General features: G+C 45.1%; 1 protein-coding gene across 1 annotated transcript in view; it reads right to left on the reverse strand.

Moving 5' to 3' along the window:
* Window positions 1–26,244, reverse strand: part of SIM2 (SIM bHLH transcription factor 2) — a 42,936-nt gene that overhangs the window by 9,602 nt on the left and 7,090 nt on the right. The window contains exons 2-8 of the mRNA XM_039555781.1: window positions 24,836–24,918; window positions 22,117–22,206; window positions 15,978–16,102; window positions 15,831–15,862; window positions 2,974–3,121; window positions 1,755–1,923; window positions 566–977 (exon numbers count right to left, since the gene is read on the reverse strand). Of these exons, the coding sequence (XP_039411715.1) occupies window positions 566–977; window positions 1,755–1,923; window positions 2,974–3,121; window positions 15,831–15,862; window positions 15,978–16,102; window positions 22,117–22,206; window positions 24,836–24,918 (1,059 nt within the window). The remainder of the gene's footprint in view (window positions 1–565; window positions 978–1,754; window positions 1,924–2,973; window positions 3,122–15,830; window positions 15,863–15,977; window positions 16,103–22,116; window positions 22,207–24,835; window positions 24,919–26,244) is intronic.

The raw sequence follows: 26,244 nt of genomic DNA on the forward strand, positions 1-26,244 counted from the left end.
CTGTACAGGGAAATAATGCAGGTGATGGAAGACATTTTCAACTTCAGAATTATTACCAAGTGAAGCAGAATTATTGCTCTGTAAGGTAAAGACATTCGGAGTGGCTTCATGCTGAGGAGAGGACAACCTTCAATTTTTCTGGAAGTAGATGGTGCTTATTTTAATTTCTGTATTAAAATTATCAAAAATTATTCTGGAGCTGAAGTACATTTTGTTTCAACCTGGCTTCAGCCATGACTTACCTGAGAAATTCCACTTGATTAACTCTGAGAGTGCAAAACATGAGGGTAAATTGTGCCCGTCTTGAAGGAGGAGGTCTCACTGTGCTGCTCTCTAAGTGATTCTGGTGAGTGCATTTTTGCAACTGGCACTTTGATAATATTCCCAATCAAGTGCTGATGGCAATGGGAAGAAGGAACATGGGAATCCCATGAATATCATGCTTGTTACACTTCACTGCCTCTGCTTTTCTGTGTTCCCTAAACCCATTTTCAAACCGCAAACACAAATCCTCCCCAGCCACCGCACGGCCGAGCTTTTCCTCTTTGCTCAGAGCGACACCCACCTTCATAACTCTGGGCAAGGTTGTGCCTGATGATGTTCACTGGCTGCTCAGGAAGGGTTTTGGATGGTGACTGGCTGCTGGGCACCAGGGAGTTGGCATAGTGCCACTGGCACTCGCCGTTGGTCTGCAGCGCGCCCAGGAAGAACCGCGCCACCTCGCAGGGCGCCCCTTGGGCCTGCCCAAACTTTGCAGGCAGCATTTGCTTCTTGCCACCAAAGACATGGGAATCCACAGGGAAGTGTCCATAGTGGTAGGAGAAGGGCAGGCTGTAGGGAGGGGCGTACAAGAGTTCGCTGTTTTCTGAATGGAAGTTCTGTTCCTGAATGGCGGCGGCGGCGCTGGCGGCGGGGCTGGAGCGCCAGCTCCCCACCTGGCTGCATTCCAGTTTGTCTGCTTGGAATGAGCTGTATTGCTGGGGGAAAGGGGGGAAAAAAGCAGGGGAAGAGAGTTAAAGGAGGCACTTTAATAGGGAACTACAGAACATAGTGGACAGGCACCCTGAGCTGGGCCTCGCTGGCTCAGGGGACGGACTGAGCGGTGCAGTTAAAGTTCCTCTGGACACAGCTTGGCCTTCACGTGGGAACAAAAAATCTGCTTTGGTTTGATAATTTTGGCTGTTCCATTTTACAGAATCACAGGATTAAGGTTGGAAAAGCTCTCCCAACCCATGGAGGCCAGGCTGTGCCCGATGCCCACCTTGTCCCCGGCCCAGAGCACTGAGTGCCACCTCCAGCCCTTCCTGGGACACCTCCAGGGATGGGCACTCCAAACCTCCCTGGGTAGCTCTTTCCAAGGCCTGACCACCCTTTCCAGGAAGAAATTCCTCCTGACATCAAGAACTCCACACACCAACAGTGAATGACACGCGTCCTACACCAGCACAAATTTTCAGAGCACAATTCCAAGTACAGGATTTTCTTCTTTTTGCCAAGTAAGGACTTTGTGGTTAAAGTGCTTTACACACTCCATATCCCAAAAGTTTTACATCACTTACCAGAGCTGGTTTGTGCTACCTGTACTTTCCACCCCAGAACCAAAAGGGTCTAATTTTAACCTGCTTTATGAGGGATTTCCTGGGGCAGACAATCCTGTAGTTTGTTTTATAGTAAATCCAGTCCTGGGTTACCTCTACACTGTCCCAAGCACTCTGTGAGAACAACTGGCAATCAAATATCGCTGGAAAATTTACCTGTGGTGGGTAAGGTGTTGTTCTGAGTTTTGCCTTCATTTTATTACTTTTGGGTTTTACTATTTTCCTTGTTTCCTGCGAGGTAGGTACTGAGTTTCTGCATGAAAACTGTGACTTGGAAATGGTAACCTGGTCCAGTGACAACTGAAGTTCCTTGTACTCAATATCTCTGCAAAAGAACAGCCCACGAAATTATACAGAAAAATCCAAAATAGCTCCTGTGAAAATACGTGCCAGCCTTCACAATGCTTTAATGTTCACTCTTCCAAGATTTTCTGAGTCTGGGGATGTCAGGAGGCAGAGAATCTTATGGGGGGACCCCATTCCCATGCAAGTCTATCAAAAAATCACATTAATCACATTAATGCCTTTGGATGAAGTGTCCCCACTCTCTGAGCCTGAGCTCTATCATCTTCCCTCAGCCATCCATGGCTCCCTGTGGTTTGGAATCATGGAAAGACAGAGATCAATTAATCTGTCTCCAGCTCAATCAGGAGTTGGTTTCTGCCCTGGTTCTCACAATAAACCCCGAGGAAAGGAAAAGGAACAACGTTCCTCTCCTTGTAACTAAACCACACAAGCTGCAGTGTTGGTTTTGATCAAAACAGACCTTCAAGCTCTTCCAGTCCCACCATCACCCAGCAGCACCAGCAGCACCCCAAAGCCTGTCCCCAAGGGCCACATCCAGACTCCTCCTGAGCACTCCCAGAGACAGTGACTCCAGCACTCCCTGGGCAGCTCATCCCAAGGCCTCACCACTCTGGCAGGGAAAAATTGTTTCCAATCTCCAACCTGAGCCTCCCCTGGTGCCATTTGAGGCCATTTCCTCTCCTCCTTTCCCTTGGCACACGGCAGCAGAGCCCGACCCCCCCGGCTGCCCCCTCCTGGCAGGGACTTGTGCAGAGCCACAAGGTCCCCCCTGAGCCTCCTCTGCTCCAGGCTGAGCCCCTTTCCCAGCTCCCTCAGAAGACGTTTCCCAGCCCCTTCACCAACTCCACTGCCCTTCCCTGGACAAGATGAGGATTTATACAATAATGATAATAATTGATATAATAATGTTTTCTCTCAGCTAAAGACATGGGATCATATGAACAGAGAAAGCTGCAACAGGCGAGCACAGAACGACACTGGAAGACACCAGCAAAGAAAACTTGGTGGGTTTAATCATTAATGACTCAATTAGTGATAACAGGTAATGGTACAAAGTATTTGGACTTACGTAAGGACATAATTGACACTCACTATGCAGTGAGGCCGTGACGAACGGCTGTTGTGCACGATCGTGGCGTAGCTCTGCACCCACACCCAGCCTCCCTGCTTGGACAGCAGCCGGTAGTACTTGGTGGTCACTTGGCCTTTCACCAGCACTGTGAACACAAGAAAAAGAAAATTTTTTAAAATTTCACTTTTTTTTGAACTTACGACCACTTCCTGGAGAGGTTGGTTTGCACGTCAAGGACTTTTCTCCCTCACAGAATCACAGAATTATCTAGGCTGGAAAAAACCTTTGAGATGATTGAGTCCAACCTATGTCCTAACACCTTCCTGCCCTTTCCTGAAATCTCCTCCTCCCACCAAACTTTAAATAACCCCACTGCAGAATTATCTATCCTACCCCTTTACATGGATTCATAACATCACATTATTATTGATATAAAATATGTTGAAAACCCCTACGTTTTGTCTTCCTTCTTCTCTGGGTCACCTATGGCCACATTCTTCACAAAAACTGCTTTAAAATTTCTAATTGCAAAAGAAAAGCTCAAGGCAGCAAAAGTATTTTGAAGTGGACACGACTGTTGTGGAAGGAGGAGAGGAAATGGCCTTGAATTGCACCAGGGGAAGGGTAGATTGGAGATAATAAAATAATTTTTCCCTGCCAGAGTGGTGAGGCCTTGGGATGAGCTGCCCAGGGAGTGCTGGAGTCACTGTCTCTGGGAGTGCTCAGGAGGAGTCTGGATGTGGCCCTTGGGGACAGGCTTTGGGGTGAAGGTGGCACTGGATGATCCTGAAGGTCTTTTCCAACCTGGATGTTTCTGTGATTTTGAGATTTTTTTCCAGATTATTTGGAAACACTTCTCTCGTAGCTTGACAGATCATCGTGTATTTTGCAATGTATTTTATTCTGTGATGGATTTTTCCCTCTGTAAGCTCTACCTCATGAAGGTTGATTTAAAAGGGTAAAATTAAAACTCTCTTTGGTTGTGAGGCACCCAAACAAAGACAAGGACAGAGAGGGGAATCAGATATCTGATAAATTCACCAGACATGTAATCCTCCCTGAGCTATTTTGGATCCTCTGTGAACAAGGATGTTTTGGCAGGAGGTTATGCTGTAACAGGAGTTGTGCAGCATCTCTAAATATTTAATCCAGCCACAAATATTTCTGGTTCAGTGCCAGGCCTTTATCTCAGGATTCACTAGAAGATAATGCCCAGGCTTTGAAGCTGGCTCTTCTCTTGTGTGGCCTTGGATCATTCCTCTGGGAAACTCCATCTTCTTACTCTCCTATGCAGTTATTTATTGTAAATTAGGAAATCATGGGCTGAGCTCACTGTACAAATTATGTTCAAAAAAAGTGAGCAATGGCAGAAATTCCTTTATATAAATGTGGTTAAGAAATGGAATCTAAACCTGCTCTCTGTCAGTTTAAAACCACTCCCCTTGTCCTGTCACTTTTTGCCCATTTAAACAGTCCCTCTCCCTCCTTTTTTATCCATTACCTTATGGTACTGGAAGACTCAGTGAAGTGTCCCCAAAGTCTGGAGCACATGGACCCCCTCTCTGAACTGCTTCCTCTCCTATCCATTGCACATCCCAGCATATTTAAACTTTCCTTCAAATCCAGTTTATCTCCCAAAGAAAATCAGGCTCTTATGAAATGGACAGGTCTTTCTGGAAGTGTCAATTCTTCCGTTTTAGGATGAGGTGCCTGTTTGTTCAGAAGGCAACAAAATGAACAAAAACATCTACAGCTGTCTGCAGCTCCAACCTCTGCTCCCTGTGACCTGACAGGACCCAGGGAACGGCTGGAGCTGGGCCAGGGCAGGGTTAGGTTGGATTTTAGGGAAAGGTTCTTCCCCCAGAGGCTGCTGGGCACTGCCCAGGCTCCCCAGGGAATGGGCACGGCCCCGAGGCTGCCAGAGCTCCAGGAGCGTTTGGACAGCGCTGCCAGGGATGCCCAGGCTGGGATTGCTGGGGGGTCTGGGCAGGGCCAGGGGTGGGATGAATGATCCCTGTGGGTCCCTTCCCACTCAAGATATTCCATCATTCCATGATCCTGCAGAATATCCAAAAACCCACCCTCCATGTCACCAAACCACTGCTGTTTGGGGTTTGAGATCCCTCTTAGATGTCAGCTTTTTGCCTCCTCCTTGCTGGTGTCCCTTTTCACTCCTACATTTCTACATGGAATTCCCTATGGGATGAGGGTGTGCAGATGTAGATACATTAAAGACAACCATGAGGAGTGTGTGTGTAAACAAGTAAAAACACCTACAAATATAAAACCATTTGTATTTTTTAAGTGGAATTTATCACTGCAAGTGGAAAGTCTTGGAGGGGCTATGCAAAGATTCAGTCTGACAACATCAAATAAGCCTGTTCTAAACTATTTGTTAATAATCAGCTCTATGCCATGGATTTACTATTCTTTGCTGCTCTATAATTGTGCATGGTGCCCTGTAGTTGTGCTGCCCCATCCCTGAAAGTCTCCCAGGCCAGGTTGGATGGGGCGTGGAGCAGCCTGGGATGGTGGAAGGTGTCCCTGCCCATGGCAGGGGTTTGGAATGAGATGATCTTCAATATCCCAAACCATTCCGTGATTCTATGATTTGGTGATTCATTCTAAAATCCAAATGGTCCCATTCCAGGAAATGATCCTTACATTTTAGCACAGGCCATGTAACAGGTAATTTTTTGGAATGTGGTCTGGGTTTTTCAGAACTAAGTCTTTGTGCTGGTTTAATGAGAACATTTTCCTTAAGTTCAAAATGCTTTGCTACACTCAGTCTTCCGAAAGAGAAATTAATGCTGTCATGGCTCACTAACTCTAACAAAGTTCTTCCATGTGCTTTGGGACTGGTTTTGGCTTTCATCCTCTCTCACTGATTTTTTTTAAATCCCTGTTTTAGCTCTGCAGTTAAGACAGTGTTTGAAAAGATGTGAAAACCACTGAGGGCTACAGCATTCAGCTTTCCTTCCTAATTATATGGATTAACCAATATTTCTCCAGGGATGGGGGAGAACTCTGTGCATCCTGCTTTTTTAGCAATCTGGGGGAAGTCTGACTTTGGCTAAGGGACAGTAACTGAGACAGTAAGTGAGGTCAGCTTCCATCTGGCTCTGTGCTCAACTGCCCTGTTTGATGCTGAAAAGGAAACCTTAGGAATGGGAGTGAGGCAAATTCACCACCCAGACAATCTGTGCAGGCTCAGACTTCTTGGTGGCCTCTGCTGCAGTCCAAGGGGGAGGATTCCGTGGCTTTAGCCCTGGCCCTTGGATGTGCCCTTTGGAACTGGGTGTTCCAGTGCTGTGGCTCGCTGCTGGTTTCCAGCAGGGAAGCTGGAAAAGGCGCTGGGCTGTCAGACAGGACTATTTCAAAAGGTTCCACCAGGCTCCCGGGCATGTGGCTGGGAGTTCCCAGTCTGCACTGAAGGATACCACTCCAAGAAATGGATTTCTTGGTTCCACACTGGCAGCAGATCCCATTTTACCTGCCCTGGTGTGTCATGGGCCCAGCCCCTGGGCAGGGCACGGTGCCCAGCAGACCTTTTTTTTTTTGACCTTCTTAAATCTGGTGCTGCTCTGCCAGAAGGTTTGAGTGCTGGGGAAGTAGAGGCAGACCCAACACCAGCGATGGTGGAACTGTGCTTTGCTATAAAATAAGCCCCATAAATACACAGGGTGACTTCCAGGGAGCAGGAGGAGGGTTTGATGGGAACACCAGCTGGGCTGGGCCAAGGCACAGAGGGCTGAATCCTGTTAAAGTTCCTGTGGGAAGAGCAGGGATGTTGCAACACGTGGGATGCACAAAATCCCCCTCACAATGGCACAAACGAAGGGATTTCTCTGAGGGGACAAAGATATTTTGTCTGTTCTGGAGCAGCCTCTCTTGTCCTGCAGTTTAGAATGCAGGATCCTTGGGCAGGGCCTCCTTATTTGTGTGGCCACTTTTCAGGGCAAACACTGTGTGTATTAATGGGGCTCTAGAAATAAATATCACCGGTTCAAATGCCAGAAGTGTTTTCCTGGAGCTGGAAGCCAATCAAATGTTTCAAGCAGGAAACTCTCTTTGCTGCCAGTACACCTTAGGCAAATATTCACATCTACATTTCCCCTCACAGCTTGATGTTCTTGTTATACCCCTCCCAGCTTGTTCCCCTCACTGTTTCCTTTGTTTTATTCTCTGTGCTACCTCACTCAGAGTTCAGCTGCTGCAGGTCTTCAGTTTGGGACTTTTTTTTTGCTCTTTAAAAAAGCAAATGGTTATCCTAGTTTAGGGTTGCTTATATTTTTTTTTTTCCCTTAATACCCTTATTAGGTGTAAGCTGTTTCTCTTTGGATTTCAGCATCAGGTGACACTTCATCATCAGATTGCTTTACAGAATGGTACAACGAACCTGCCAACCTTTTACTGTTCATGTTCCTGAGACATTTGCTGGTGGATGCTGGGGGAGCTCTCACGGTGCTCCCCAGAGGGACTTTGTGCACTTTACATCTGGTTTAATAATTCCTATTACTTGGTATTCCAACCATGACCCTGCACTGTTCCCACTGTTGCCCAAGCATTACTCATTATTCTGTGCTTCTTGGGATTTATCTGCTTTCATAAATTCCTATGCATGGCTCACATTTTTTCTTCTGTTTTTAAAGTTTACAGACATTTATCTTTAATCTACAGAACTGCTCTTGGTATCTTATTTGGCCTAGGGTTTTTTTTCCCTCGTGGAAGGATGTGGTGGGTAATTCAGTGAACATGATTTGTCTCTTCATTTAAAACTCCAGTGGTACATGGATCAAACTGGCAGCCACAGAATTATCGATCCTGCTGCTCTAAAATGGAAAACTGTTTTCCAGAGGTGATTGTGGCTCTAGTGGCATAATCTCCGTGCTGGTTGATGAAGGTATTTCAAATAGTCTGGTGGAAATATTGAGTTTATTTTGTCCCATCCAGATGCTGATGTCACCACTACAAAGAGGGTGCCCCTGACAGGATATTCCACGTGCCCTGGTCATTCTTTCTTCCAGATCTCAGTGGCCCAGAGTATTCAGAGATGTTTTGGTAAATCTGAACTTGCTGTAAAGATCAGCTTTTGCTTTCCCAGGTGTAGCATACCCTGGCACCGGTGGAATTCAGCACTTGGAATTTCAGCTCGGACTTGCCAAACACAGCTACAACCTCCTTGATATTCCAGCTCCTCATGAATAGCACACACTAATGGGAAGAAGGAAGCCTAAAAGAAGGATTTGACTCTGGCTGCTTCCAGCCTACAGGAGCAATCTGGAAAAAAAATTCCCTGACATTGGTTTTTGGATGTCATCTTTGCCTCGTATGGGTTGCAGCAAACGGAGCCAAATCCAGAGTTCAGCCATTCCCTTAATTTGCTTTTCAAATTAATGTGCTACTGAATGAACTCCTTCCCAGATCCAGATGTTTGAAGATATGATTAGTGACTCTGTTGGAAGATGGGAAATTATTAAATGTGTCATTTTTTTCCTGACAATCCATTCTCCGAACCTCATCCACATGCTATTAATGAATGTCCCTCTGAGGAGTTTTTGGGATTGCATTCCCTTCAAACACGGGATGATTATTACGAACATATTTCAGAGGAATGCAGAGCTGCTGCGTAGTTTTTGTTTTAACAGCAGAGGCTAGTAAAGTTCAGATTTTTCTCCTCTCACTCACTTGATCTTTTGGTTTTCTTTTCCTTCAAGAGATCACAATCCAGAATCAACTCCAAATTTTCAAAATAGCCTGGATCCCCTAAGATAAAACTGGCCAGATAAGTTGGTTTGGGTGGGTTTTCTTTTCAGAAGCACAGCATATTGAGTATCCAGCTTATTTATACAATTAATGGTTTCCTAAAGTGATAGCCAAGAACTTTCGAAAATCTGTCTCCAGTCAAGATTTGGAAAGGGTTTTTTCTGCTTTCCAGCATGGTGCTTGTTGCCTGCAAAACTTCTCACTGTACCCAACATATTTCCTAGGATCACAGAATGGTTTGGGTTGGAAGAGACCTTAAAAATCATCCAGTGCCACCCCTGCCATGGCAGGGACACCTCCCACTGTGCCAGGCTGCTCCAAGCCCCAATGTCCAGCCTGGCCTTGGGCACTGCCAGGGATCCAGGGGCAGCCCCAGCTGCTCTGGGCACCCTGTGCCAGGGCCTGCCCACCCTGCCAGGGAACAATTCCTGCCCAATCTCCCATCCAGCCCTCCTCCAGCTTAAGGCCATTCCCCTTTGTCCTGTCACTCCATGCCCTCATGAAAAGTCCCTCTCCAGCTCTCTTGGAGCCCCTTTAGGCACTAGAAGATGTTTCTCTTCCCCAGGCTGACCAGGATATAGGACACCACAACTGCCATCCCTTAATTCTGAACGAGGGTGACACCAAATTCTAAACCAAGAAAGAGGCGTGGGGCTCAGACAGAGGAGATGCCTGCAAAACACTGCTTTAAGCTAATCCTGGAAGGTGGAAACCCACGATTGGCAGAAGGGGCTTGCAAACACCTTGATATTCCCTGGTAAGGCTTTGCTGTGGTAGAAAATCAACTGATTCTGTTGTCAGCCCATCCTGGAGTTCCAAACTTGCACAAACTGCCCCAGTTTCCTCCCCATTTGGGCAGTTTGTTCTATTTCCTGCCTGTGTTCAGAATCCTGGCAGCGCTGCAGTGGGGAAATTGTCTCTATTATCATTCCTATCATACCCAAACTCAGCCATTTACTGACATTTGCCTGAATTTTCCTTAAAGTGCTGTTTCCAAAATTTTGTTAGAGAAGAAACTCCACACAGAACTGGTCAGGAAAGGAAAATAACAGCTTTTACAGCCTGAGACTCTCTGCTTTGGTGTGTTTTACTGTTAATTACCAATGAAAAGAGATGTTTTAATGAGTTGTCAGCAATTTGTCCTCTTTGCCGCTTTTGTACATCAAAATTTCTGATTTTAATTTCGAAATTATCATTTATAAAATTATTATTTCTATGCTTCTCAAGTAACCCTAACAAACAGTGGCAACAGGATTATGATACACCATTACCCCTCAGTAACTTTTCTTCAATAAAATACTTTCAAATTAATGAAAAGTAAAATTCCTCTCAATGTTTGTCTTTTGCACAGGTACCACTAGAAAAAAAATCCTTTAAAACTTGGTGCAACAAACATCTTGCCACATGCAAAATGTTTCTATTCCCTTCTTTAAAGATGAGGTTTCTGCATGTAGGGAAGATGTAAGAAAAGTCTGCACGGAGATTTGCCTCTTGGCTGAGGGAAACAGAGCCCTTAAAGCATCAAGTGGAGTGGAGAAAGCCTGACATAATGTATTCCACATTCCTTGTGCAGCTTCCATCAGGTTGTAACTCATCATTTAAGAATTATCCAGTTGTTAGCAGAAAACTGGGATGGCTACAGGAACTACCACATTTCTCTCCCTGCTCTGGGGAATGTTAATAAACTGCTTTTAGCACGCCACGCCTCGGCGCGTGAGTCAGCAAAATTTGGGAAGCTATGGATGTGTTTTAAAGGTTTCAAATCCCAGGAAAAGCATCTGAAACCAATCAGAGACACACAATGTCTGCCTGCAAACACACACGGAAGAGCAGCATTGATTAATTCCTTGCCCTGCTTAACCTGCAGTGCAAGTATTTTTTATTTTGCTTGTTTTCTTGCTTGCAGCAGCCGCCAGGACAGGAGATGGATGGTTTGGGAAGTGCTGCTGCTCTGCTGCAAGCCTTAAACTCTGTGTTGTGAACTGTGAAAGAAAGATTTCTGCATAAGTAGTTGGTACAGGGAGACAGAGCAGCAACCTAGTTGTTCTGATTGTAACATCATTTGAGGGCTTAAGGTCCTGGTTGATCACAGCGTGTTCATCCCAGCTTGTGTTGGTATTCCATGGTTTTCCCTTCAAAGACCCTCCTGCTGGGAGCTGGCTGTGATCATTAATCCTGGAGTAACCCTCAGCATCCAGACCCTGAACTGCAGCCCCTCTTTCAGCCTCAAAGTGCTCATCACCCCTGCAGAGGGCACTTGCTGGCACCAAGTCACAAACCCCTGCCAGCCTTGTCCCCTCCCCATGCCAGTACCAAAAAGCCTTGCTGCTGAGCCCTGGCTGCTTAGACTGGCCTGGAGATTTAGATTTAATCTCTGTGTGAGGAGAGGAAAGGGACAAACTCCTCACAGGCCTGCAGGGAGTCCTGGAGCTGCTCTGGGTTGCCAGCTCTGAACTGGGTCACCTCGCCCCGAGTGCTGGGGATATTTTGGGTGCCACGATAGAAGAAAGATCTAAAAGTCTTAGAGAGCACCCAAAGGAGGGACACCGAGATGGGGAAGGGTCTGGAGGGGCCACACAAGGAGAGGGCACTTGGGATGTCCAGCTGGAGCAGGAGAGGCTGAGGGGAGACTCCTCAGGGGCTGCAGCTCCTCAGAGGGACAGGGACAGGACTCAGGGAGCAGCTGGAGCTGGGCCAGGGGAGGTTTAGGGGGATATTTAGGACAAGGTTCTTCCCCCAGAGGCTGCTGGGCACTGCCCAGGCTCCCCAGGGAATGGGCACGGCCCCGAGGCTGCCAGAGCTCCAGGAGCGTTTGGACAGCGCTGCCAGGGATGCCCAGGCTGGGATTGGTGGGGGGTCTGGGCAGGGCCAGAGGATGGATTTGGATGATCCCTGTGGGTCCCTCCCCACTCAGGATATTCCATGATGAGCCAGAATTTGACAGGACACCACAACCACCACCTGCCAGGTGTCCTGCACTAAGGAGGAGGCCCTGAGTCTCCAGTCAGTCACAAACATAACTTTGCGGCTTTCCAGGACTCAAAAACTGCTGTTATCTCATCCTGGTTTAGGATAGAGGCCCAGGGATCCTGATCTCAGCCTATGCAGCAAACACAGGTGGCACAGGGAGTGTGAAAGTCAGGTTTGAGTCTTCACAGGCACCAAACCAATCCAAAGCACACCGAGGTGCTGCAGAGCAGAAATACTTAAAGCAATACTTGCAGTGAAGTCGTCCGAGATCTGAGCACAGCCAGCACTCACAATTTGGAACAGAGAGCAAAATATTTTCCTCTTTTATTTATTTACCTCCTTCTTATTTTTTCTGCTAACCCACCCCAGCTGAATAGAATGGATTTGTTTTGTTGCTGCAAATTTGACCTGAAGACTCACACAATTGCTGAGGCATTCCCTAATTTTAATGTGTGTGTGAGGGAGATTATTCCTTCTCCCCACCCAAAACACCCTCAGAAAGAGCCCAGCTGTTGGCTTCTCTCATAGCAAGGGATCCGTACCTATTGCTTTACATTTTCTGTGCTGGTCATGCAAGTAAAAAGCAGCTTAAAGACTTTGTAAGTTCAGACTGAAATTCTCCAAAGCCTCCACAGATCATGGGGTTTATGGCTTTCATGGAGTCATGGCCTGGAGACTTAAAATCCAAAGGAGAATTAGATCAGAGGAGTAACTTGGGCGGTTCAGGTCATTAAATATAAATATTAAAAGGCTTTTACTCCTGTGCTGAGCTCAGAAACTTCTCTCTGCCTAAATTCTGTCTTCTACAAAGACAGCCAGCCTTGATCTGGAGACATCAACACTGGAAGAAATCACTGCTTCCCTCGGAATATTTTTCCTGTGGCTAATCAAACTCCCAGTTAAAAACGTGTGCATTATTCTGATTTGAGCTTTTGTGGTTTCAGTGCACAGATGTTGGTCCTTGAAATGGGTTTTCTCTTCTAAATCCATCCTTTAGTCCCCAGTATTTTGTTTCTTTGGAAATCTGTACACATGGTAATCAAGGCACCTCCTGATCTGCTTTCTGATAAAGAGATCCCAGAATCCCAGAATGGTTTGGGGTGGAAGGGACCTTAAAAATCACCTCATTCCACCCCCCCGCCATGGGCAGGGACATTTTCCCTATCCCAGGTTGCTCCAAGCCCCATCCAGCCTGGCCTTGGACACTTCCAGGGATCCAGGGGCAGCCACAGCTTCTCTGGGCACTTCCCTCCCCAAATCTTATTACCTTATTCCCAAATCTTACTACCTTTAATATTGCTACAAAGTCCAAACTTCTGGAATCATGGGATTATTCAAGTATTTCCCCTGTCTTTTAGAAAAACAAGTTATCTACACTCTATGTTTGAAGCTGTGCCTTGTTCTACCTGAAAAACGAGCAAGTCCAGGGCAAACTTAAAAAAATAAAATATAATAATATAAGAAAGTTTATGCTTTATAAATAATATGTCCTCTTTTTTTAAATACCAGGGTGATTTATCTGAAGAAAACAATGTTACAGTGAGGACTGTGTAAAGAAATCCACACCCTGTCTGATGTTATGCAAAGCAATAATTTGCATTTCCCTAAGAAATAAATAAAAAAATTTACATCCAAATTTACAAAGACTGTAAAAGAAGAGGTCAAAACCAATCTATGCTCTGGGCTATTTAATACCAGTAACAGAATATCACCAAGCACAGGTATTGTTGACATTTGTGCTTTTATTTCTCTCGAAACAGATCTTAGCCAGATACAACAGCTCGACTGAAAATGGATGTAAATATCTGAGCTTTAGCTGAAGAAAACATCTTGAGCAAGGCAAGTTCCGTGAGCCAAGCTGGAAGTTTGGGATATAAAAGTCTGTGTCTGCAGTGCAATATTGATTTTACACCTAAGCAACGCCCCAGATTGGAGAAATCTATAACATAATGAAGTTACCAAAGGAAATTTTTTATTCCACCCAGTGACTTGATGATCCAGATGTGTTTTAAAAGATTAAAAGAGAGAAAATCAACTGAAATGGCAAAAAAAAGCTCTTTAAAATAGTCTGGTTTCCTCTTGGTTTTTTTTTGTTTTTTAGTCAAACCACTTCCACCCCACTGCCCTTTAAGTTATTTGTAGAACTCCATGTTTTATTTAAATATTGAAAATATCTACTCAGATACAGACAGAAGTTGCTTCCTTCCTGTCATTTATGAAATAGTTTTTAAGTCTTCACTGGATTAAATAAAAAAACCTGCTTTGATTATTGCAGGCCAGGTGATTTCAGGTTATACCTCAAGATTTTAATGGATAAAACACTACAGGAAAGGGAATTACTGGCACAGGGAAGACAAAAATAAATAAATATTTGTTCATTCTGATCATTTAAAAACTATTGAGCTGTATATTCTGTACATTTAATACACCCACTCCACACAGACACAGAACTGAGATAAACTAAAATGATCCCTAAACAGTACACAGCTGAATTCCTTTATTTATCTCCTCCAAGCCTGGGAATCCCGAGACTATTCTATTACTTCGAGGTTTTTATCAATTCATTTCCTCTGCCACACAAAATTTGATACAAAACACACATAAACAGACCAAAATCTGAAATAATTCTCCTTATTCCTATCCTAAATTTCCTTATCAATGTAGGATGGGGCAGAAAGCTGCAGAGAATGAGGAATTTATCTGGGAAGAACTGGAAGAGCTGTGAGATTATTTGCTTTTGACCCAGAAATTAATCCCAGTCAGATGCTCGTGGCTTTAAATTTGTAAAAATCTCAAATAAGGAATTTAAAAATATTTAAGTTTTGAGAAAAACAGGAGGCTGTTGCCATTGCCAAGCCAGCAGGTATAAAAATATCTCATTACTAATTCTGGATCCCTGCAAAACTGCACAAAAACTCACGGATTTTGCAGAATTATTGAGGCTGGAAGAGACTTTAAAAATTATCCAGTCCCACCATCAAAATCACCCTGAAATCATTTACAGCAGAGGTATCTCCTCTATTTATCAGTAAGGTGGAAAAAGGGAAAAATGTTGGGGTTCAAAAAAAATATCAATTTTTTTTTAAATTCTGACAGAAGAATGAGCAAAGCATGAAATAATCATAGAGAAGAGTCTGAGAAAAATAAGAGTTTGTTTTCCAAGATACCAAGGGAGGGTTTTTTTCCAAGACAACCTGTTTGGGGAGGAAGAAAATAGAAGGAGGCTGAGATAATTCTTCCATTTCCAGCACTTGGAGCAGTCCAGGTGCTCCCAGACACAACATTCCCTGAATTTAGAGGGAGCACAGTTCTGCTCTGATGGAATCACAGAGGCCAGAACCAAGCACAGGCACCAGAACTGCAAAAAAACCCCAAACCTGATCCTAAACAGAATTGCAGCAAGAACCCAAAATTCCTCGTGGTTTTTAGGAGCCTTGAAAGGACTGACAAAAGCTGGCAGGATGGGAGCTCCAGCTGATAAATCAATGATGAATCACAAGTGGAAGCTCCATTGTGCTGGAGCCAGATTAGTTCTGATCTTTTCAAGTTCAAAGGATTGCCCCCGAGGAAACACAAACTACCAGAATGTGAATATTTGTGTTACTGACACAGGAATTGCACCACTGGGGTAACAACTTCACACTCACAGGGTGATGCCAATATTTCTGTGGGTGGCTGAGCACGGCCAGGGTGACAGCAAGGCAAGAGGACATTAATTTCCTCCAAAAAATCACTTTTTCAATGAGATTTTCTAACCCCAAGTCCTTTACCAACCCCATTTCTGCTCTGCCTACAGAGAATATTAGGTCTGGTTTTTTGTCCAAGCTTTGAATTTAACAGTTGTTTTGAAAATATTAAAGATGCCCTTCAATTTCCCAATTACCTGATGTTCTGTTAGTTGTTCTTCCACTCAGGCCATGCAGCTGAGCTGTGCATGGCCAGACCACCACAAGATTTCCACGGCCTCAGCAATGATGACAAAATAAAAGAGATCAAACAGCCACTGGGCTAAAGCTAAAAACCTGTTCAAAGCTTCATGGACTCCATGGGAAGAAAGGTATTCTTGAATTTAGGGTACCTCATGCCCTTTAGTGCAGCACCCCAAAATCCTGGCTCACAGTTTTGAGCTCCTGCTACTCCTCCATTTGAGCTTCAAGCAGGATAAATATGAATTTATGGATTCATGGGATGCTTTGGGTTGCAATTTGTTCCATTTCAGCCTGGGATTGGGGTTTTTTTTCACTTTTTTCACTATATTTTAATGCCAGATCCCACAAATACCTTGCAGGAGGTGAGGATGAAGAGGCTGGTGAGCAGTGAGGACAGCAGTCATCTCATCATGATCCGAGGGGTGGATGTACTCGTAAATGCTGTTTCCAGTGAGCTCCACCTGGGGAAAACATGGAATAAAAGCAGCTGGATCATTTGCTGTCCTCAAACACTCCCTGCAGCTGGGGCACCACGCTCCAGTTCTAAAACACGAGCTGGGTGTATCAAAACCATCTTCCAAATCACAGCCATTAATCCAAATGAATTCTTTCCTCAGCAGTGATTTGTACTAGAGGGGTTTTTGTAGGAATTTCTGGTGTTTCATCAGAGACAGAAGAGCTCCTGTTAGAGCTGGAAATGAAGCGATAAATTAGAGCAGCTGGAGAAATGTTCAATTGCCACAAATGGGGTCAAAAACTCGGAGCTCTATAAATGCCTCTGAAGAAGACAAATATTAAAATAAAAATAATGTTACCTCCAGGTTGCCAGAAACTCTCACCTGCACCCAGCTGGCAGCTGAGCCTTCAGAGCCAAAGCCCTGCTCTCACACAGTTCCTTTGTGTCCTCCCCACCACCAGCAGGGCGAGGGCTCTGAGAGAATCCCAAAAGCAGATTTCCATGGATTCCCAGTGCTCTGAGCAAACCCGCACAGTACAGAGCTGCCCTGAATAGCCGTGCATTCCCTGTTCTCCCCTGAGCTCTGCCTGCGGCAGGATGTATTCCTGCCTTTCCCACTGCTAACAGCAGCGCAAAACAGAAAGAGCCTCGTGCTCCGCGGGTCCCCCGTGCCAGCTCCGCTTGCCACGGCCCAAACCCCCCGACAGAAGTCCCCAGAAAGCTGCAGGGATGGATTGAAGGGGTGAACCACCACTCTGAGCCCGTGCTTGAAATTAGTGTCAGGCTGGCCGATTGTTCTGAGCGGCCTTGGGCCCCCAAGATCAGAGAGAGCTGAGAGGTGAAGTAATTGAAGCCATTCTTCGGAGCCAATCCCGCTGATTTGCTAAGATGTGTGAGTTGCCTTTTCTTTGGAATAAATGAAGTTGTCTGCCCCACAAAGCCATCTTTTTTTTTTTTTTTTTTTTTCTGAAAATGTTCCTCATCCTTCCATTTTCTGCATTATTCATGGAATGTCCCTTCCCAGGGCTATGCAAACTCCCTCTCTTTTTTTTGCCTAACCATCTCTTCCCCACTGCTCCTTTGCAGCAGCCCCTCCCTGCAAACACAAAAACATCAACAGTGATGTGATATTCTAAACAGACTGAAAATCACTGAGGTAGGAAAAAGAAGTGGGGGAAAAAAAAAAAGAGGAAAAAGGGAAGGAGAGATGGGAAGAGAATAAAAGAAAGAGAGAGGAAAGAAAGAAAGAAAGAAAAAGAAAGAAAGAAAGAAAGAAAGAAAGAAAGAAAGAAAGAAAGAAAGAAAGAAAGAAAGAAAGAAAGAAAGAAAGAAAGAAAAAGAGAGAGAAAGAGAGAGAAAGAAAGAGAAAGAAAGAGAAAGAAAGAAAGGAAGGAAGGAAGGAAGGAATTCGGAAGGAATTTGGAAGGAAGGAAGGAAGGAAGGAAGGAAGGAAGGAAGGAAGGAAGGAAGGAAGGAAGGAAGGAAGGAAATACAATTTTCTCTAAATTTGCCCTTAAAAAGCGCTGGCTGCTCCTTTTCATGCCAGACACAGGTGGGGACTTTCTGCAGGAACACCCCATACCCCATTTTTTTTGTCAGAGAGGAAGGAAAACTCAAAATCTCCCTGTGAGTCATGCCTGGAAATTCTTCTGTTCATTTGTAATTACAAGGGGAGAAGCATCCTGCAAATGTCCAGAGGTGTCTTCATAAATATACAAATCACCTGCATTAAAAAAAAAAATCTAAAAACTCTTATGGTGATGGACATTTCCTTGTCAGAACATGACAAAAATTGCCACTCTGTGGTCAGTGTTCAAACCAAAAGGAGCATCACTTACAACCCTCTTTTTATTATTTTATTTTTGGCTAAGAGTGAATTTTTTTTTCTCTGAATGTTTTGCCCTTGGAATGAAAACGTTTTTAACAGAGAATTTACCTTCCAAAAAAAAAAAAAAGAAAAAGAATTAATGGGTGGCTGTGTGTAAACAACTTTTCCCTTAGATATAGAGACTTTCTTACATAAAAAACACAAGCAAGCTAACAAACCTCATGAAATGTGGTTGATATTTTCTCTTTAAAAGTGTGTCTCATGGATATCTCTCACTTTTCCCAAAATCATCACCTTTTTAAAAACTATTCCTCATGGAAATGCACATTTTTCCAGAGGATTCACAGGCCCAAGGTCACGGTTTTATCCAGAATTTCATTTTTATCCCAGGGTTTATGTCTAAAATCCAAGCCTAAAATTCTTTGTGAGATAACGACTGGTTTTCCTCGTTAGATGCACAGAAAAATGTTTTATTCTGATAGGTTTATTTGCAAGCCCAGGAAAATCAGCAGGAGATGAAGGTACAACACTGCCCCCAAATCTGACTTCAAAAATTGACTTTAAAACACAAAGCCACCAGCAAGGAGATGGGGGTGCTGAGCAAGAGTCAAATAACCAAAATACAGATCCATAATTTGGGATCTCACCCCCTACCCCCACTAGGCAGGGCACACTCAGGCTCTTTTAAAGCCTACAATGAAACCCTGAAAACTTGAAAAAAAATATATCAATTATATGGTTCAATTCATCAAGCTAAAATCCCATGCCTCAGGTTATTAAAGCAGCTTCCTTGATGCAGTTTTTAATAGCTGTAAATACCAAAAATCAGCATTTCCTACTAACAGGGGGTTTATGTGGAACTCAGGTATTTTTTTCCAGCCATGGAATGATTCCTAATAAACACACAGGATTAAGTAGATGGAATCTAGAGCAAATAATGACATATTTTACCTCTCATAGACTCATTTGGTGAAAGCAAAATAAACTCCTGGAAAAGTTCAGGTGTTTGTGGTTAAATAGTTCAAGATTTATCAAAAGTCAAAGATAAGTCTGGCTCCCTCATGGATCCAGAAAATTGCTGGAATAAGCTCCAGACCTACAAAATAAAATTAAAAGATGTCTTTCCCCATTGTTTCACAAGCAGATTTTCCTCTCCTTTTTTGTGCCTTTGGGCTCTGAGGGGAAAAAAAAATATTTGGGGAATTTGAAGCTGTTTGTTATCCATGGAAAAAAGAGGCAAGGAATTGGCTGTCCCAACCAGTACAAGTCAGTTCATCCCTGGGCTGAGGCCAGCTGGGATGAGGTGGAGGAGGGGGTCCTACAGCAGAATTTACCATTTTTACTGCTGCAGCTGGGAGCAAATCAAACTCCAAACCACAAATGAAGTGGCAGGGCCACAAATGAAGATGTAGATTTTCACAAACTCCGTTTCTGAAACAAAGTCATGCTTAAAAACAATCCTTAATGCTGGTTTTAAATTTGCAACTGGCTTAGCCACCCCAGCTTTTTCTCAAGCTCTAATTTCTTCCTGCTGAAGTTCAATCCAGCACCAACCTGAAGATAAAGGCCACTGTAGTAGGCCCCCAAAAATAGCCTGCAAAAATATTTTTAAATGGCTTTTTTATTTAGTTTAAATATATATATTTTAAACAAATGGCACTCGAGCTGGAAATGGATGTGTGGGCTAGTTAATTGTCAAGTTACTTCATAAAAAGGCTTTTCTGTGCCCACTCTAAGAGATTTTCTGCAATCACCACCACTCTGCTCTCAGCTTGTGTTGGCTGCCGCTCTATGAGAGCACTTGTTGGAAATTCAGTGTGGAATTATGGCTGGGGGAATTTCCTTCTCCTGCCCAATCCCATTCTTGTTGATGGCAGTGGCAAAAATCCCAGTGATTTCCAGAGGAGGGGGAACAAGAACTCCTTCAGAGGCCCTGGAAGCTGACAGGAATACCCCAGGGCGAATGGATGAATGTCCTGGGTGGTGGGAGCAGCCCAGTGTTCGTGCTGGTGCTGCTTGAAGTGAAATGATCCCTTCAAAAATGGAATATTGAGGAAGAGCAAGAACAGACTGGTGATAAATCAGGATGAGTAAAGGGGAGGAATCACTCCCTTGGTAACTGGGGTTCTTATTTATAAATAAAACCTGTGCATTGTGAAATTCTGTCTGTTGAGAAGCCCTGACATTTCAAATCCCACAGCTTTCAAGCTCATTTGTTTACAAACCTCTCCTGAAGTGGAAGGTTTGGGATTTTGCTGGTGAAACTGCCTTCAAAAAGCGACTTGACCAAACCTTCTGATTTTACTCAGCACCTCCTGCACTGAGGGTTTGTGGATATTTCCTTGCACATGGAATTCAGTCAGTGCAGATGACCAGGAGGGATAAAAAGGATTAAAACCTTTGTGGCACTCCCACTCCACTCTTCCTGCATGTGCCAAAGTCTGTTTACTGTCCCAGTGATCCCATAATTCTTTAATTTCTCCAAATAACTGGATAATACCAAGACCTACAAGATCTGGTGGCTCAATATTCCTCCAAAAAGAACAATTTCTGGGCAAAACCCGGAAGATCAGGGAGCAAACAACACAGGACAGGGAGTTTCTGCCCCAGGATGGATGGATGGGAACCCTCAGTGCTTTGGAATAATGGCACTGATTAAATGGATGGATTTTAATCAACAGCAGCCTGGATCCTTGCAAAAATTCAGGGTGAGAGAAAGCCAGGTTGAAAAATGAGTAGAAAATAGGGCCATTCTGTAGGGAAGTTTATTTTCAAACAAAGCAATATTTCAAGGAAGTTGAACATGAATTAAATGGTATGAAAGAACTAAAACTGTACCACAACAGAGTGAACTGAACAAACTGAACTAAGAATGTTTCCTGCTCATCTTTTTAAAATTAACAGGTAAAAAAAAACTATCTATGCTGGCTATTTATTCCCAAATTGACTTTTTTCTCAAGATATTAGAGGGGCTAAGAGATGGAGTTTGAGTTTATAGCCTTGTTTTCTCAACCTCTTGAGTTCTATTTTCTCTCATAGCCACTAATTCTAACAGCACTGTTAATAAACGCACGTGCAAAGAACTTCACCTTGTTTTCAATTAAAAATATTGATTACCACCAAAATTAAAGCACACAGACCATCCCCACCACTAAAGTCCCGTCTCTCTTTATGGAAACAGCCACAGGATAAATGAACCAGGTATTTTCAGAATATTCTCCTCCCTCTCCCCTTCATCTCCTCATTTGTCTCCCCTCTGCTGTTTAGTGTTTATTTCCCTTTATTTATTTTTTTATAAGTGTTTGATACCCAGCTGAACACTCCAGTTTCTTGCAAGTCTCATCCAGGGCCTGCTGCAATTAATGAGGAATTTTTTTAGGGGACTTTGGCAAACTTTAGGTCAGGTGCTCCCAGTGAATTTCAGTTACAGACAAAGGTATGGAAAGCTGCATTTTACAACAAATTCAGGCTCTTTGCCCTTGTGTCTATCCCAGGAAGGCAAAAAAAAAATTAGAAATGTCCATCTAAGCAAAAAAAAACCCAAAACAATAAAACCCCCTCATAGTTCTGGTGCAGAACAGTAGTAAACTGAGTTTTATGAGTTCTATCACAACCATATAAAACGCTTTACTGAAAAGACCACTGAGCTGGAAAAACTCAGGAAAAACTACCCTGAATTCCATGTGAACACTCATAAATCTGCCCCCCTTTTCCTTTTTATTTTTTTCCACATTTACCATAAAACTCTTGTTCCACATCAGATTTCCTCTCCCTTTCATAGGCAGCCTCAATATCTTACACAATCTAAAACTCCCAGACTCCGATTCTGAGCTTTATTTCAGCCCTATTGCTCTGGGCTTGGGTTTCAGGCCCTGCCTAGATCTGCAATTTGCAATATCATATTATTTATGGCCCTTCTGAAAGGTAATGAGGAGTAAAATACAATGAACAAGAACAGATATAAAGACAGCCATGATGTGGTGGCAAGTCAAGGAAATTTGAGTATTTTACCGAGGCTGTTTTCAGGGAGAGAAAAGCCAAACCCTCAAACAGCCCTGACAAAAAAAAAAACTTTATATAAAGGCAAGGTACCAGTGTGAGGGTCCAAATTTGTATTTAGCAGGTTCCAAATTTGCATTTAGCAGCTTTATTTTATTTCTGCTTTAGCTGGCAGAGCACACCCCCCATACCTGGGACAAGCCAAGGTGCACAGATGCTGTTTCAGAGATGTACATTATTTTGCCATCGGACGCCACGACGAAAACAAAGCCATCCAAAGTCTGAAAGAAAGAGAAGTGCACAGGGTAAGAAGTAAGAAATCAGTTTAAAGCATTTACAGTGAAAACCAAATTGTTTTGGAGGATGATTTCTGTCTGATTTCAGCAGCAGCACACAGCAAAATTTAAGGAATAGAAACCTTTACCTGACTTTGTTCCTTAAAACTCAGGGATGTTGTGAACTCCACCTCATTCCCCTGCAGATGCAGCTTTGCTGCTCCGCTTTCAGGGAATATTTTGCTGTTGATTCAGGGTTTTTTTAGTGATTAGCCCAAATCCTGAGCTCTGTGGTGCTCAGGGGGAAGTCAGGCCCTACGTGAGCCATTTTTTATGGCATAATTGGCAGACCCAGCTCACTGCTATTTGCAATTTATTTAATGGCACCATGAGCAATGTTTAAACTTGACTGCACTTTCAGTAACATATTTCTGAACAGAGGGCTCTCTGCTCTGAAACTGTGGGAACATCCAAAAAGAAAGCAGAAAAAGTCAGCATCCAAAACTTTATCACACTTGAAGAGAGATGTTTGTGCTTATTAAGTTTTATCCCTGCAGTCTGTAAACCAATGCAAACTTGAGATCCAATCCTACAAATTCTTCTTGGCAGGGTATGGGCTGGGAGGCAAATCTTGCTTGTGTGAGTAAAAACTGAAGTTTGATTTAGTCAGATCTTATTCGTACGAGAAAAAAATAAATGCTGTGGTAAAGCTGAGCTAAAACTGGCCATGATTTGGAAATCACAAAACCTCTCACTTTGAGGGGTCCTTGATTTTTCAGTGCCCAATTTCAGGCTTTTTTTCAAAAGTATCTGATATCAAAAAGTTTCCATTATCTCTACCTAGTGTAGAAAGCTTTGATCAACACAGGGCATGTGAAAAGTAGTGAATATTCACTTGTGTGAATATCACTGGACAATAGATTTGGAAGAGAAAAATGATTCTTACAGTACTTTGGTAAAGCAAGCACCTGCTTTAATCCATTTAAAGTCACTCAACTGGAAGAGATGCAATAAAATCCTGTCTGCTTCATGTACCTCTAGTGCCACCCCAATAAGAAAATATTCCAAATTATTCTCTGGCCTACTAATGACTCTACAGCATGTAAGTGAAACCAGGTTACTCTTTGCCTCTTTTTTTTCCTTTTTTTTTTCTTTTGGAATATAAATTAGATTTTGTAGAAATATCATAATGGGAAATAAATTACTGCACACTTAGCCATAATTTTACTTTAAGCACTGTTGTCTTGCAATTGCTTTAGCCAGTATCATTAACAAACTTGTGTCAATGCTGCTGTTACTGCAGCACATCCCAAAATTTCATTCACAGGAAAGCTGAAAATCCAAATGTAAAGTCTAAGTACCCTAAAAGAAAACTTTAAAAATGTTTTCAGTAAATGAGAGTTTATTAAAACCTTCAGCATTTGTCATTCAGAATTAACTGAACTGTAAAATGAGAATTACAGGTGGTCAGCACTTAATTTTGTGTAAATTCACTTAATGCCAGACAAAGCCGGGAAGGAGGAGGAGGAACAACAGTGATTTATACAACTCGGTCTGTATTTCAATATATGCATTATATTATGCACATAGAGTATTATACAGAACTAAATCAGCATTTTCAGGTGGACTTGTGGCTCTGGAACAGCTCAGAGGACATCAGCTACTTGAATTAAAATTTCCAAGGCTGGAAATGCCTCCCCAGGAGACAATTTTGAGCTCTGGGTGCGGTCAGTGCCTCCCGCTCCAAAGCAGCCTCCCAAAAATCTCTCTTTTCCCCGCAGGAGAGCGGCTGATGCTCTGCGGGAGCAAATAAATCACTGCGCTCGTCCTTCCAAAGGTCGGAGCCGGCGACACCGCGGCCGCGGAGCCCGAACAGAGATTTTCTGTGGAGGTTTTTGTCCCCAGCCGAGCGAGACGGTGAAAACAGCCCCAGCTCTGTGACCAGGAATTCACCTCCCGCAATAAACCCGCCCGTTAAATGATTGTGGTTTACTGGCTCTTGAAAATCGGGGGAGAAAACCCGCGCTGCGTTAAGTTCACGTATTTTTTAAAAAAAAATAAAAAAAATAATAAAAAAAGAGTCAAACGCAATTTAATTTTTTTCCCCCCTCCTGCTGGCACGCTCGGCCCGGCTACGCCTTCCTAAACTCTGAATTCAGAGGAGTTCCAGAGCGGATCACCGGGACTGGGAACAACGGCATTTTCAGGGGCTGAAGTCCACGGGAGACCCAGCCCAGGTGTTCTCCCCCCTCGCTCCCTCCCGGCTTTCCCCTGCCCCGGGGGCTTCCTGGGGACATCCCCGGCACTTCTGGGGCGGCTGATGAAAGCATTTAGGGCTGGGGGACACTGCCTGCACAGAGGGGATGAGCGCCTCTTGCTTCCGCCAGTATCAGAGGCAGAAAAAGCAAAATAATGGGAATACAAGTGGTTGCTGTCCCTCTTTCTGCTCTCGCAGCCCGGCAAGGCTCGGGAATGAGGTGAAGGGTTCAGCCAGGCTCCTGTCGTGGTGCGGGGGTGAAGAGCAAGTGGAGGAGGAGGAGGAGGAAGAAGAGGAGGAAAAGGAGGAGGAGAGGCAACACCTCAGCCCCAGGTTTCCGATGCCCAGCGCGTACGGGAGGAGGAAGGGGTCCGCTACCTGAAGCAAGTGGGATCCGAGCTCCATGGCCACGTTATCCAGGGGCCCGATCCTGCTCGGCTGGCCCCAGGCGTCGCCCAGACCTGCAAAAGAAACAAGGATTTGGTAGAGCCGGAAGCGGAGCCGGGTCAGTCCTGTCCTCCCGAGCGGGACCTGCGCTGCCCGTGCTCCCCGTTCTCCCTCGGGGCGCGGGCCTGGAGGTGGGAAAGGCTGAGTCCCTTCGACACGCAGGCTTTGGGAGAGAATTGTTCTTTTTTTCTGGAGCAGAGCATCCCCGCGGATTCGCTTTCCCCCTCCCCGGAGAGCCCCCAGGGACGCGGCAGCCGCTCCCGTCGCCCGCCGGGCCCGTCCCGTCCTTGCAGCGGCACCGTCCCCGTTCCGCCGTCCCTGTGAGCGGCCACCGCCGCGCTGCCCAGAGAGGAGGATGAGGAGGTTAAAGAGAGCCGAAGCTCGATCGGGGATGAGCTGCCCCGACTGCCCCTTCACCTGCGCACGGACGGGACCGACACAGCTTCGGCCCCCCCTCCCCATCGAGCCCTGACCCCAGAGCCCGACCCCACAGCCCGACACCGCCCTGGTGACAGTGGAAGCTTTGTGATGGAGCTGGCTTGGGGCGAGGAGGGGCGGGTGGGCTGGGGTTTGTGTGTTCATTGGTTTGTTTGTTTGTTTTTCTCTTCCTCGGTGAAAAGAAGCCTTTCAGCAGCTCCCCGGCGGAGCCCAGACCGCCACCGTGCCAGCCCAAGAGCTGGACACTCCCGTGGGCACCTGGTGGCAGAGGGGCCACTGCCCGCGAGGGATGGAGGGGAAGGGAAGGACGCGACCGCATCCGTTTAGTGCCTCGTTTTTGGAGAGAAAGGCCAACCCTCGGCTTCGGGGAGGCCGCGGAGCCCGGAGGGCGCTGCGGAAGGGCCGGTGGCCCTGGATGGAAGGCGGGGATTCGGTGCTGCCAGCCTGGAATTCCACAATCGCCCCGGCTCACGGATGCACCGCTATGAAACAGAGCCCCGTGTTCTCCCCCGCCCAGGTGCTTCCAAAGAAACCTCCCCACTCCCGGCTGCGGCGGGAGCCCCGCTCGGCTCCGGAACGGGAGGGAAAAGTTGGCAGAAATTCCTGCCCTGAGCTCCAGCTCTGTGATTCCGCCCCTCCTGAAACCCTCACGGATCCGTTTGTGCTTTGGCCACTTAAATCTGGTCTGGAAATGCTGGGGGATTTCTCTCCCCTCTTTGGGCATCCCTTGGGATGGGCAGGATCTCCCACCGGAGGGACGGGAGGCGGCGGGGCGGACGCGCCTGCCCGCGGTGCTTTTCCCAGAATTTAGATTCCCTTCCCGTTGCCAGCGGAGCCTGGCTCCGTGTCCTACTCCCTCTGGGAAAGCACTAAGGAGCTTCCCACGCCAGGCAGGGGACACC

Source organism: Corvus cornix, chromosome 1, assembly GCF_000738735.6.
Source record: "Corvus cornix cornix isolate S_Up_H32 chromosome 1, ASM73873v5, whole genome shotgun sequence".
Lineage (NCBI taxonomy): Eukaryota > Metazoa > Chordata > Aves > Passeriformes > Corvidae > Corvus > Corvus cornix.